Raw genomic sequence first — 13,306 nt, 5'->3', positions numbered from 1 at the left:
TACTTAGTGCATTATTGAGTTTTTTTGATATTTATCTTATTTCATTTTTTTCATTGGTTCGACCTTAGTTTTCGGAATGACGTCAAGCTAAGGGGGGAGGTATGTAGACCTTAGGTTGTGTAGACCTTTGGAACACTTGCTTTCTTGGTCGCTTGACATTCCTTAAACTAGGCCTTGGTTGGCTCGCCTATAGCCGTGTCGATTGGATAATCGATCCAGGTGTCACGTCACCTTCTGCGTGTCACGACCTTGGAACTCGCTAACGAGTCGCTAACGTGTCGTTACGACTTAGTCCGATCTGGATTCACTCTGGCTTGATCCTTGGCTGTTCTAGTCGACCTTTGACTGAAAACAAGCCTTGTGTTCTTGAAGTTCGCCGAAGTATCAGCAACGATCTTGGTCACTTGTAGCTCTGCAACGCGTAGACCTACATGTGCAGAGTGCAAGAATAGTGACAGGCCGCCTCGGAATGAAAAAATGACGAAACCTATCTGCTTTACAAATGCTAGTTTAGTGTTTTGAAATTAGTCTCCGTCGCCATGGGGTGTGCTGCGAGCAAAAATGTGGTGGATAACATAACGACGCCAAGCAGTGCAGGGTAATGTCCCCAATGACCCCGCCTTGAGCTATGTCTCGTTAGGTCTCCCGAATGGACACCAACTCCATACAAAGAGGGTGTGGTACCGCTAACACCAACACTGCATATGAATGAGTGTAGCAATGCTTTGGTCATCACTAGGAGGTCTTCTGACATCATTGCCTCCCCCCTTTAGCCCTGCCATCTACCTCAACTACTTCCTCGCCAACATGTGTCTCGGATGAATGTACGCATGAACATGATCAGCACTTACCCCCACTACCGGGTGTGATGGCCCATAGGAAACGTAGTTCTGCTCGACCTGCAACAAGCAGATCCTTGGATGCTTCTGGTAACTGCATGGGGTTACTCTTTTGATTATCCTTACCTTACTTCAGGTGTGATGAGCACCCCTACTATGTATAGGCGTCGGTAAGTTGTTAATGCCTATCATAGAGTACGCGATTAGCAGGTACCCTAGTGCATCCCCTCGTATCACCACTAGCAGCCTAGGTAAGCCATATGGCTTCCTATGTCTCTCATTAGGATCTGTTTATTTTTCAGCTGGTGATACCCCACGTACACGGGGAGCGATCGGAGTGTCACCATCATGTAGCTTGTACGCGTAGGCAATTCCTTGTAACCCCATACCGATGCAGACCTTTGCCCTCACATTGTCAGGTATCAGAGCTCACCTCGTGGCAGAGTCATCGTATCAACACCGCGAAGGAGAGAATCAAGGGTGAGACTGTGTGACTCCTACTTATGATGACCACTCCTTCTCTTCCTCAGAGCCGAGGTATGGCGACTTATGTAGCTCAGAGGACACCGCGTAACAGTGTGGTTGTGGCAGCAGCATAACCACCCTACATTGCATCATCCCGTATCGGTTATTCCACTGCTTGGTATGATAATGTCGATGCTATTGCTGGTTCTACCTCTCTTGTTAGTTTGCAGCGAAGGAAACCAATGTTTCCAGGCTATAGCATTAATTGATAACACGAGGCCTTAGTTGTGGTCGTCTTGTTCATTCACCTCTACCATTATCATCACTACCCACCATTGTTGTCGTGATGTCCCCGTACTATAATAGTGTAAATAGGAAGGTTTTAATAACCATGAAGAGTAGCAGCAGTACTTATATCAATTCTAGGAGAATTCTCCTACATCCTCTCCCTATCTGTGCTGTTGCTGTATGCAGTAGGAAGTAGGTGAATCCAAGCATCATCGCGGGTCCCATTAGAGTTCTGATATTGGTTGTAAGTATTGATATTATGTCCGCTGTACTCTGGTATTCTCCACCATCACTGTGAAGACAGCTTGAACAATGAGCCATCCGTCTCTTACCCATTTTCGACTGATCTCTCGTCTACTCCGAATCGTTCAAGGCCGCCTGTGCGCGCTGAGATGAGCGTGTTAGTGACCATTCATGTGCAGTTAAGGACTTATCGTTACTTCGTTCCTCGTGTCCAATCAACTTTGCCGTTATTATGCTATTGTTACACAGCTATGTTGCCGGGATAACTCGCTGAGAGGTGATATCCCTGTAGTTGCTATCCTTGCTTATGATGCGCTCGCTTATTCGTACCTATGAACAGGTAGAGTCTGCGTCGCATGTGCACCTCCTTTTTTATTCGTATATACTTATCGCTATCCTTAATGTACTATCTCTGTTCCTCATCATCATCATCATCACACTATCGGCCGCTTGTTGTCTAATGCATTGTCGCCATCCCATTCAGGCGAATGGCTAATACTATTGCATTATGTTATCCACTATACGAGATGGACGACGTTCATAACCCCGTTCCATGCACAGGGAGGCTGTATACGACTGCTCTTGTGATTCGCCATGTACTCCTAACAGCCGTCACACACCTCTCTATTAATTGTAGCATCTGGAAGCTGTCGTCCTACATCATCTATATACAGTAGTAGTTGTTCTGTGCCCCGTGGGTTATGGTGATGCGAGATCATCGTGATGTATCTCTGCGTGTATACAGCGACGTTGGTGATATCGAGAAAGACCACAGAGGTTCGATCCCTCCCGTGGCAGCAGAAGTCCTGCCATTCATAGTAGTAGTATATCAATGAACCATCATGATACAACTGTATCGTGTAGCCCCTTAGGCTTGGGCCCCTTGTATGGGCTCTCGGTTGGTGTGGTCCGCCTGATTGTCCGAAGTATCTACTCACCTTTCCCTGCTGTTGCCTTCCATAGAGCTCCTGCGACTTCGTTGGTAATTTCTAACATCATTATCAATGAGTGATTTGAGTTGACTGTTTATATTTATGATGATTATCGGAGAGTTCGTGCATGCAATTGTTCGGCTCACCTACCTATCGCTGAGTAATTTAGTAGTTAACGATGATGCCGATTTCAGGCGCATCGTGGGCTGGAACCCCGGGAGGGCATTTCTTCAGTATTTTTTCGTTGACCACTTTGACCCTACCCAGCAGTCTTGTGTAATCTCATGACCCTGTTACCAGCAGGAGCATGTCCATCTCGCCGAGCATCACTTCCGACTTACTTGACACCATTACAGTCATCAACAGGAACTGATGCTGATTCCGGTGGCCAACCATTCCTTCCCATAGAATCCAAGAGCTCAAGGGGATATCCTCACGTAACTCGATGTAAGCGGCCTCGCATATCGTACTGATGATCTCATACTCCTTGTTTCAGTCGTCACTGGAGCTACGCAGTCTCCTAGTAGTTCATCCCGAGCTGATGCGGAAGAATTTCGATCCAATTTTCACGGGAAGGAACAGCTTTCACCAGCGCCGATGACGTTGGTGACGCGCTCGCTGTGCAGCAGTAGTACCGGATTGGACAACGCCGGAATGGATGCAATTAATCGACGCCGAGGGTCTAGCGCGAATTCTAAAGGGCACAATGTCAACTTTCAAAGAGTATGTAATAACGGGTTAACTATAAACAATGAGGTCGGTGACCTCCCTTCAAGCGTCTCACACCTGATCGGTCGAACTAAGGAGGCTGAGTGTGTGAAGGCGTTACACATCGTAGAGAGACAGTCTTATGAGGATGAAGATGTTTGGCCAGCGACAACAGCAGAAGAAGATGGTTCTTCTTCTTCTTCTCATAGATCCGATGGGTTCGATCAGCGTCTATGGGATCGTATTATGTCCAATGGGCAGCAGCAATTGAACAAGGGACCATCATCAACAACATCCACTAGCTGTCATTCTGATGCTACTGAATTGGTAAGACGATCGACAGATCCTCAACTATCGTCGACTCCACATAATCAAACTCCTGTCAAATGTGTGAGAGCAGATGCCAATGAACGGTGCAAGCGGATCGGTGAAGGATAGCCATGTCTTGTTCGATCATCCTTTTTACAGTACTTTTGCGATCGCATCATATCTGTCCTCGACCAACTATCCGAACGAAGCTTACCAACCTTATATATCAAGGCATGTACGTTAGGTAGCAGCCCACTCACTCAGTCATCGACTTGTTACCTATGCGTGGCTTATTCTTACTCGAGTCCTCTAGTGAGGTCTTCATGGCCTTCAAGGGTTTATAGCGTATTACTGTTGATTGAAATCGTCAACGTATCACGTCGACAGCTTTTTCTCGTAGTTTATTTCAGTATAACATTCTGGTTTCATACACTACACTTAAGTCTTGGATGATGGGTCGAAACATGTGGTGATGCCTTTTCAGATTTCTTCTCGTATATGGCTCTTACTCCTGATATGTAGTCATTGGAAATTCTCCGTACGTGGTTATATAGACAGCAACAGTCAGGGGTTCTATTACATCGGTAGTCATTGGTCTACATAGAGAGGATCATTGTAGTCTACAGGCTGGGGGGGAGGCTACTACTTTAGTATGTTGTAGTAGTACATATCGAGAACTCGATCAGGACTAGATCGCATTTCATGTGCTATCCTGGGTGGGATAGTGAGCATGCTGCTGCATATCCTCGAGTGGCCGCGACTGTGGCGTGCACGGGATGATCATCTCTGCGTTGTACCGGATGTGATATCTCTGCTCACCGGCAGTCTTATACCTTCCCGTGGAACGGACATCTGAATGCCGTACACTATCGCAGTGAGCAGGAATCCGTTTCGCGTTATCAAGTCATAGCAAGACTCTCAGTTTGAAACCGCATTCTGAGTGACATCCCAGGGAAGCGCTTGATCATCAACAGTGATAATAAACCACCCGCTGGCTTTCTGGGTGGAATTCTCTGGCCTATGTTGTGTTTGTCAATGATGTGGGAATGGTTTCGCCCGCATTGTTGTAGGTCGAACACTCCAGAGTTACCTCAATGTCGGCATCATCATCATTGCTCTACACCGCCTGTGCGTAATGAGCCGTTGGAGCGGATACCTAGGAAGCGGTGTCGGGTGGATGTATTGATGTTCCACTGAGCATTGACCTCAACCGTCCTCTCCTTTCCCCCACATCATCACGACTCTCTCGCTGGAGGCTGGCCTGACGCTGAGGATGGTGATAGTATGGATAGTCGTGATATCGGGAGTAGTGAAGGAAGGCTGCATGCATTGAGGCTCCTCAAGGCTCGCCTAAGACTGTGAATGCTCTTTGTCGAGATGGATGCCCTCCGCCGTCACGAGATAGTTCTGCCGCCATCTCACTCAAGTATCTAGGAAACGGCTACTGATGCACCGTATAGTGGTCGTAGCCCTGCGGTGTCCTATCCGTCCCTTTGTAGAGTATATGATCCCCTGTTGAGGGTGCCTTATCTCTGTACGTCTATTGCCTTGGGTATTATCCCGGAACATGTCGTTAGTTGTCGAGTATCAATGCTCGCGTCCATGTCGAGGCATGTTGGTGGACTGCAGGCAAACTCACCGCTCTCCACGAGGATGACGATCTCCCTCCCGAACTGCTGAGCTGCTCGAGCTGCTTGGTGCGAATCGCATCACTCCCTCATCGCATTCCTCGCCTGCTCTTGGACACTAATTGACACTGTACAGTATTTACCATGTGTGGTGTAGTGTCAGCAGTTTCTACTATTGATGATGTCATCATTATTTTGGGCGAGTTAGAGTCATTCAATGATGGTTACATATGGGAGTATATGATATGGGTAGGACTGTACAAGGTATTCCTCCAGCATGGGACTCCTGAGCATCTTGAAGAAGTTGAAGCGTGATGAAAAAGAGGCTAGGATACTGGTATTAGGCCTAGACAATGCGGGTAAGACAACGATATTGCGCAAGCTTAGTGAGGAGGATATCACTCAAGTGATGCCAACACAGGTGAGGCACTCCTCGTCAAACCGGCTCCTACAGTATGATTTTGTTATTGTTGTGATGTTCTGGTAGGGCTTCAATATAAAGAGTCTGGTCCGCGATGGTTTCAAGCTGAATGTATGGGATATTGGTGGTGAGTCACCGATTGTCGCCTGTAGTTGGTGAGGGGTGTTCAGGCCAGAAGACCATCCGACCCTACTGGTCTAACTACTTTGAGGCTACCGATGGGCTAGTGTTCGTGGTAGACTCAGCAGATCGTAGACGATTGGAGGAGAGCGGCAAGGAACTAAATGAACTACTGCAAGAGGATAAGCTGGGTATAGCATTCAAGGTGGGGTCAGATGGAACTTTTGTACGGCAGGAGGGACGGCTCTATTGGTATTCGCCAACAAACAGGATTTGCTACAGGCATTGCCTGCTAATGTGAGAGCTCTATATCCGCCGTGTAAACGAGCTCTTCTTGTAGGAGATATCCGATGCTTTGCATTTGGACAATATCAGAGAGAGGACTTGGACTATACAAGTGTGTGATAGGGTTATGATGAAGCATGTTAGTGTTGAGTCAACACTGTTGACTAGGCATGCTCAGCCAAGTCGGGTGAAGGGGTCCAGGATGGTATGGAATGGTTGGTCGGGGTTATATCCAGTAAACAGCAGCATCGTGCACATCCATCGTATTAATAATATCAACACATGTTCATGAGTGTTCATCCGTGAGACACGAATAATTGATTCCGTTGGTGGCCGGATGATGAGAGGGTGTTGTCGGTGGTTTGTTCAATGATCCTGCATTAACATGTCCCAGTCTACCTCCTCATCATCGAGTGGCCACTATGGCTCCTAGCTACCATGGTGGCCCCGTACAACTGATATCCATCGATGAGTCTGGCCAATGCACTGTTGATGAGTACGCCTTCAATATACTAAGGCAGATCGAGGGGAAGGTCATTGCATGCTGCTTTCGGGTCTGAGAGGTATCCTCGATCAGGTCGCTGTAGTTGGTATTGCTGGTCTCTACCGTAGGGGCAAGAATCCTGTCATGAACAGTCGTCTCCTTGGCCTACAAGATGGATTCGACCCCTGCACTCGTGGTATATGGATGTGGGGCCACCCGGTAGTACCCCTTGCCAACCGCCTTACCTCGAGGACACAATGACTCAGGTTCAACTAGGGCAGAATTTTCATGCTATTCTCATCGATACTGAGGGTCTGGGTAGCTGTGTCCGAACTACAAGCTGCGATATGCAGATATTCTCATTGTGCCTTCCTTCTTCGTGTATGGGTGCGATAAACGAGGAGAATCTCGACTAACTCAATCTGGTGAGTACTCTGGTTTAAGGGTATCCGGTAATGCCGTGAGATAGGTACTCCATCCCACAAAGCACATTCATGTTGTTCGATCCTCATTCAAGGCTGACTCAGCCGACCTTGCCGCCGACCTCCCAACTACTATGGGTACTTTGGGACTTCAACTTGAAGCTAGTCAACGAGTTAACAGGGCAATCAATATCACCCAAGAAGTGGCGAATGACAGGGCCACCTGCTGTTAGTAATGCTTCTAGCCAAGGTATCTCGAGCATGCTCTGAGGCCGGTAGCAGGCCGTAGTGAAGGGATCGAGCAGAAAAATAAAATACGTGATTGTATCATGCAGGCTACGTTCAGGGATGGCAGCTGTTCAGTGATGGTTAGACCAGTGGAGAATCAGTAGTGACCATCATCGACATCGTATATTCATGACGGCTTACCGTCATATCAGGGCCGACTTGAGGAACATCCAAAAGCTGCCGTATCGAGCATTGATGCCTCAATTCCAGCAGCAGGTTGATGCATTCGTCGAGAAGGTAATACTAAGATATCATCAGAGGACTCAGCCTGGTCACTAGGTGTACTCATCGTTGAAGCCCAAGATGATAGGAGGGACAGCTCCCAACGGATCAATGCTCACCACACTTGCTCAGGAGTGAGCTGGACAACACTGTCAAAGGCAGTGCTGTAACTGTCCAGTGTAGATATGTCAACGGCATAAACTCTAGTGCCGTGCCCACTATACGGAGTGCCTGGACAAACGTTGTTGTCAGAGATGCGGTCCATGTGTAGGTCTACACTTATTGTTTCTCGATGATGATCAATGGGATCAGGTACCGAGTCACGATGAATGAGGATGTGATGCAAAAGCTGCTGATGTCAGAGAAGGAGTTCCGAGGTAAGCACAAGTGAGAGGGTTTCGTTGACACTCACTTTTTGTTCGTAGTGTCATTGCTTAACACAGTGTCTACGGCAATATGGTTGCTCCTTTACAAGTACATTGAACAAAAGAGCTTGGTAAACTTCACCGACGGTGAATCACCGATCTAGCCATGGCCTGGCAGCAGCTATGCAGCATTCGTTTCCTTCCAAACGAGTTTCCTCCAAGTTGATATCTCTATACGAGTCGACGGCGGTTGAGCTGCTACTGAAATACGGCTGTCCAGGAAATGATTGCTCGAGAGCGTGAGCAGCACACTGTTGATTTCGCTCAAGTAAGAGCTGGCACTCGAGCTGGCATGGTATACTCGTTCCTCTATCAGGGAAGGACGAGCGTGTTGTCGAGCTCGAGATGATGCTGGAGGAGGCCAAACAATGATTGGAAGATACACAATACAGATTCCTACGAGAGGCGGCTCAAGTGAGCGCCGTTGAGGATTCGAGGCTCGCTATTGTCGCCGCCGACCGCTCCAGACGCGTGACCAGGAGTCTGTCATACGGGACCAAGTGAAGCAATTGCAGCAGGACAAACTACAAGAGAGGGGTACCTCGAAGAGCAGCTCTAGCACCGGGGCTGCTGAAGCTGAGTTGAATAACCTAAGGTAGACCAGACATTGAGGGTCGTTCAAAGGCGATGCTATGGCTGGGATGCAGTGTATGGAGCATTATCAGAGTTGAAGTCTCTGGACTTGGAAACTGTTATCGGTGAAGGCTGAGCACGAGGAGCAGCTCATAGGTGGGGACCTGATCTCAGCAACAGTGGATGCTACTCATCATGCAGGACTGGAGACGAGACTAAATAGACAATTGAATGAGGCACGACAATGAGATGTTGAGCTGAGTGTGGTAAGCTACGGTCCACTAGTGCCGAGGCTGACCGTAAGCTGAGGCCACAGCACGCTGATGTAGGTCAGTTGGAGGGTGGACACATCAGGACTGCTCGATAGGTCCTAGTGAACCAATCTGAGCTCATCATAAGCCTTCTACGTTATGGTGGTGGGCACCAACCACAGATTGGAGGGAAGCCTGAGAAGATGTCGACGCCAACACGAGATCCATTTGGAGTAACAGTACGACGGACATGAATGATGTCTGGAGTCAGTGATAAATACTGCTTATTGTTGCAATGTTGATGAGCACATTAATATTATGCAATAACATGGTATATTTACAGTGGATATAATCACCACCCATCAAACGATGAATAGGATATATCGTCTATGCGGTTTACCTTGCTCGACTATGCAGTATGAAGGCCGAAATGTTGCACAAACTGCTTCCACTTCCAGAAGTGACCCATCGTAGAGAAAGACCCTGGTTGTGAGTTTGCTAGTACATCGTTGGGTGTATTTATTGTGTGTAACCCTACCAAGTCCATCTTGTGCTGCCTCTAGTGCAGTGGCCGTGCTGCGTCTGTGTTGTCTACCATTGTGGCGTGACTCCAACCCACATCATGGTTATAAGTCAACTAGACAATCGTTCCACAGCTAGTTACTTCTCCCTTTACACTATGAGTGCCAACCTCTCTTGTCCCCTCGTGGATAGCAGCCACATGACTGCTATGAGAGGCCATCGTGTTAGGCTGATTGGGAAGGTAAGGAGTCATCTTTGTTCCCTGCTCCCTATTATGGCTTACTCAGCTAAGTGGCAACGGTACCAATCAAGGGGAATTCCACCTCATGGCCCCCGATGGAGAGCAAATACTGTGTAGATGCCCGGAAGGGATATCAGCACCAAGCAGTGGGGACATAGTGTAGGAGGCCATTACTGTATCGATATTATGTGTGTATCATGTCAGAGTGGTCGAGGTTGTAGGGACGGTTAGTGGCGATAAGGAGATCGACTTGGATATCCCACCTCAAGTCCATCAAGGGGGAGATATTGACCTGCCAATAATGGCCAAGGTTATCGCCCTACAACATAGGTAATATCAATTCAATGAGTGCGAGGAGAGGTAATGCTAGTAGGTCCCATGTCGCCCACTTGTATGAGGCTGTGCAAGCGTAGTGGGAGTTCAGGTTTCTTGAACTCCGAGCCACACTGTGGTGGTGAGTATTATTGCCACTAAGGCTTGCAATAACTCCTGCCCGACCTCAAGGGACATCCTCCTCTCTGGATCTACAACGCTGCTAGTAATAATTCATGACCGTTTTGCTCCGTCGGCTTCCCTTGTTGTGTTGGGCTATTGTTTAATCCTTCTCTGTTTATCATCACAACATCGAGCTCCTATGACTGAGATCCAGGAGGGTCCCTCGGAGGTATCCCTGTCCTCGGGTAGTGATATGGAGATTAACAAGAAGGGGGCCTCTAAACCGAAAGAAAGGGAGGCCCATGTAGCGGCAGGAGAGGCTTTGAGATCTGCCTGCCAGCTTGTGATGGATGATCTAACACGGAGGGGGCAGGCCCAGGTTCACGAATCTAGCCCAGGTCTAGGTCAGCAGTCTTATCAGACGGCTTGCTACCTTCATGATGAGGAATATGTCCTCCTCAAAGGTGTTGAAGAGCTCAGCCTTACAGCTCTACGTCGCCTCGCAGGGTTAGCAGGGAGGAGGTGGCCCAAGTGGCATCCTACTGATGGCTCCGGTGATGAAGAGCTCTTCCAACGAGGTTACATCTACCATACTTGCTTGTCCCCAGCAGAGCAAGTTCTCACATATGAGGAGCCCCAGGCCCTCAGGGGTTTCGAGACCATTGCCTGCACTGTAGAGGTACCACAGTTGGGCGGCGGCCCTCTGATGCCTAACTTGCTGCAGTCATTGGATACTAATGCCCTTCGTCGACTAGCGGCCACACTAGCTCTACCCAGTGCTGGTACCAAGGCATCCCTCCTGAAGTCTATTCGGACGGAGTTCAGTGGTCGTCAGCGGACCCTCCACCGATCGGTCCTTGACATGTCTATGGTTCTGAAGGCCCTCAGGGAGTCTGCCTATGTCCGACTCACAGTAGTGACAGTAAGGCTCTTAGCTGTCATCACCGCCCTATTGGAGGTATTAGGTGGAGATATGCAGGGCCCATCGAGTGCTACCTTCCAATTGGCCACCATGCCCAAGGCTCTCGTCCTGGCCCAGGCAGGTAAATTACGATGCGCCTTTCCGGGGGCCTCCCTATCTACGATGCCGTGGTTGCTCGATCGTGAGGAGTATGAGCTCATTCAAGTAGGGGTATACGGTGCTTATCTGTGGCAGCTCGGGGCCCAGGGTGCCCTCAAGTTAGCAGACCTCGGACGGCTTGTTATGCAGTACATAGACGCCCGCCTTGATGATGTGAAGCAACGTTTGGAGCGGCTAGAGAGGTGGCAAGCTAGCTTGACGTGCTGGTGGCAGCTGGTTAGTGTTGTATGGCATAGTGTATGGGCCTTGGAGAGAGGTAAGGAGTGGGAGCAAGCAGTTATAACTCTACAGTGGCTTATTCGTATCCTACCTTCACAGCTACAGAGTCCTAGCAGGAAGGCTAAGTACCTGCATAGGCTACGTATTGATTTGAGGCATCTTGGTAGGCAGGCCGATTTCCCATATATGTTGGCGGAGGCCACTGTGGAGGAAATAGACCTAGAAGGGCCAGACTCACTACTGTCGGACCCCATTATAAGGCTACCAGAACCCGAAAAAGTTGCTCTCAGTGGTGGGGTCCCGCCTCATATTGTCGTCAATGAGTACGATATTGTCGACTGTGGGGCCGGTAGAGCCTATGGTCGAGTTGAGGCGGCAACTCTGGACCATTTGGGTTGGCCAGGCGTCCATGACGAAGGGGGTATGATTCGGCGGCTCATGTCTGTGCTACTATGGCGAGAGCTGATTGATGATGCTGTCGAACGAGATACTGTAGTGAGCCCATGCCAACTGTATCCGGGGGATTTATTTGTAGAGGCTTACATAGATCGAGCCACACCTCGTGTTAAAGACAGGCTGAGAAAGATCTCGAGTATGGAACCTGACGAGTTGGCTCTGGAGGTCATTCGAGCGTCGAGAGAAGTCCAACGTAGTCCGCCTCTTCGCTTGGTGGGGTTACGGTGGACTCATGGTGTTGAGGAGGCAGGGAAAGGACGAGCAGAGAAGTGGAGCATAGAGGCTCTGGCCGGCCTTGCTCAATGTATGGGAGCCGATATCATGGTGAAGATATTCAGGCACATACTCTCCGATATGGGGTATTGGGGAGGAGGCATGCCAGATCTAACACTCCGGCAAGGGCAGCGTGTACGCTTTGTGGAGGTGAAGGGGCCAGGGGACGATCTATCCGCAAGACAGCGTGGATGGATAGCTGAGCTCATGCGGTGTGGCGCCGATGCAGAGGCAGCGTATATTGTGGAGCCTGGCAAGAAGCGGCCTGTGAAAAGGAAAAAGAGGAGGAAATGATGACAAGTATGATAGAGGATAGTGACTGAGCACAGGGGCTATGCAAGAGAATTAGTCCTACTTTCTTCCTATCAATGATCCTTGTGTTACTAGTGGTCACATTGAAATGAGGTTCTGGTTTTGGGCGCGCGCGATATTTACTGGCGCGTGACTATGTCGTATGTGAACGTTTTCTACGACTTTCGTGACGAGATTCTCGTCATATCTATCCAGCATCGAAACATAAGGAGTGCAGGATATCGGCATGTGTGTAAGAAGTGATGAAGAGTAGTAATGGGGGTAGAGCCAAAGTGTTTGGTTTACACCCTTCGGATGCCTTGTAGATAAAGAGGTCGTCTGTCCTATCCTATTCGACTGCTATAGGGTCAACTCCTGTAGTGACATTAGAAGCATTGATAACCACGATCAGCTCAGAGTGGTGTACGCGGAGATGTATACTCGTAGAAGGAAGAAGAGGCCACTTTGGGTGGCTACGGTTGACAAGGATAGTACCAAATGGAGTGGTAGATGTGGATCTAGTTACGCGTTAGAGACCTATTCCACTGGACGATCGACCCTCTATTAGAGGTACCATAGGGTACAACAAAAGGGATGTGAGCTCCAGAAGATAGCGAAACGTGAAAGTGCGCGGGTCCAATTCCCATCATGATGGTGCAGTGCCCGTCGGTGGAACTACTCAGCGTTCTGGTGAAGGCGGCTCACTTGCGTCATCCATAACACACCATCAATGCTGTACATTGCCACCGGAGGTGGGAGCTCCTGGTTATGGTAGAAGTATGCTGTCGCCTTCATGGTAGTATTATACGTAGCTTGGGCACATTCCTATAGTACTCAGAGAAAAAATACTAGACTTGACGAGAGTACACAGCTAGGGGGTGGGGA

At 48.9% G+C, this 13,306-nt stretch overlaps 5 protein-coding genes across 5 annotated transcripts; all 5 read left to right on the top strand.

Moving 5' to 3' along the window:
* Positions 1-5,689: 5,689 nt before the first annotated feature.
* On the top strand, positions 5,690-6,508 carry Pmar_PMAR013647 (ADP-ribosylation factor, putative; the record flags this gene model as incomplete). Its single annotated transcript, XM_002765538.1, has 6 exons — positions 5,690-5,833; positions 5,900-5,960; positions 6,004-6,144; positions 6,189-6,250; positions 6,294-6,350; positions 6,407-6,508. The coding sequence occupies 6 exons, from the start codon at positions 5,690-5,692 to the stop codon at positions 6,506-6,508; spliced, it is 567 nt and encodes a 188-aa protein (XP_002765584.1).
* Positions 6,509-6,660: 152 nt separating this feature from the next.
* Positions 6,661-7,191, top strand: Pmar_PMAR013646 (interferon-induced guanylate-binding protein, putative; the record flags this gene model as incomplete). Its single annotated transcript, XM_002765537.1, has 4 exons — positions 6,661-6,771; positions 6,816-6,941; positions 6,989-7,040; positions 7,076-7,191. The coding sequence occupies 4 exons, from the start codon at positions 6,661-6,663 to the stop codon at positions 7,189-7,191; spliced, it is 405 nt and encodes a 134-aa protein (XP_002765583.1).
* Positions 7,192-7,561: 370 nt separating this feature from the next.
* Positions 7,562-8,451, top strand: Pmar_PMAR013645 (interferon-induced guanylate-binding protein, putative; the record flags this gene model as incomplete). Its single annotated transcript, XM_002765536.1, has 5 exons — positions 7,562-7,669; positions 7,712-7,788; positions 7,838-7,921; positions 7,967-8,031; positions 8,396-8,451. 5 exons carry the CDS (start codon positions 7,562-7,564, stop codon positions 8,449-8,451), a joined length of 390 nt encoding a protein of 129 aa, XP_002765582.1.
* A 1,131-nt stretch (positions 8,452-9,582) lies between these two features.
* Pmar_PMAR013644 (hypothetical protein) lies at positions 9,583-10,079 on the top strand (the record flags this gene model as incomplete). The annotated part of the gene is made up of 4 exons (XM_002765535.1): positions 9,583-9,666; positions 9,713-9,825; positions 9,871-9,996; positions 10,040-10,079. The coding sequence occupies 4 exons, from the start codon at positions 9,583-9,585 to the stop codon at positions 10,077-10,079; spliced, it is 363 nt and encodes a 120-aa protein (XP_002765581.1).
* A 221-nt stretch (positions 10,080-10,300) lies between these two features.
* Pmar_PMAR013643 (hypothetical protein) lies at positions 10,301-12,424 on the top strand (the record flags this gene model as incomplete). The annotated part of the gene is made up of 1 exon (XM_002765534.1): positions 10,301-12,424. The coding sequence occupies one exon, from the start codon at positions 10,301-10,303 to the stop codon at positions 12,422-12,424; it is 2,124 nt and encodes a 707-aa protein (XP_002765580.1).
* Between the last annotated feature and the right edge of the window lie 882 nt (positions 12,425-13,306).

Source organism: Perkinsus marinus, assembly GCF_000006405.1.
Source record: "Perkinsus marinus ATCC 50983 genomic scaffold scf_1104296975428, whole genome shotgun sequence".
NCBI lineage: Eukaryota > Perkinsozoa > Perkinsida > Perkinsidae > Perkinsus > Perkinsus marinus.
This window is presented reverse-complemented; position numbering and strand designations above follow the sequence as displayed.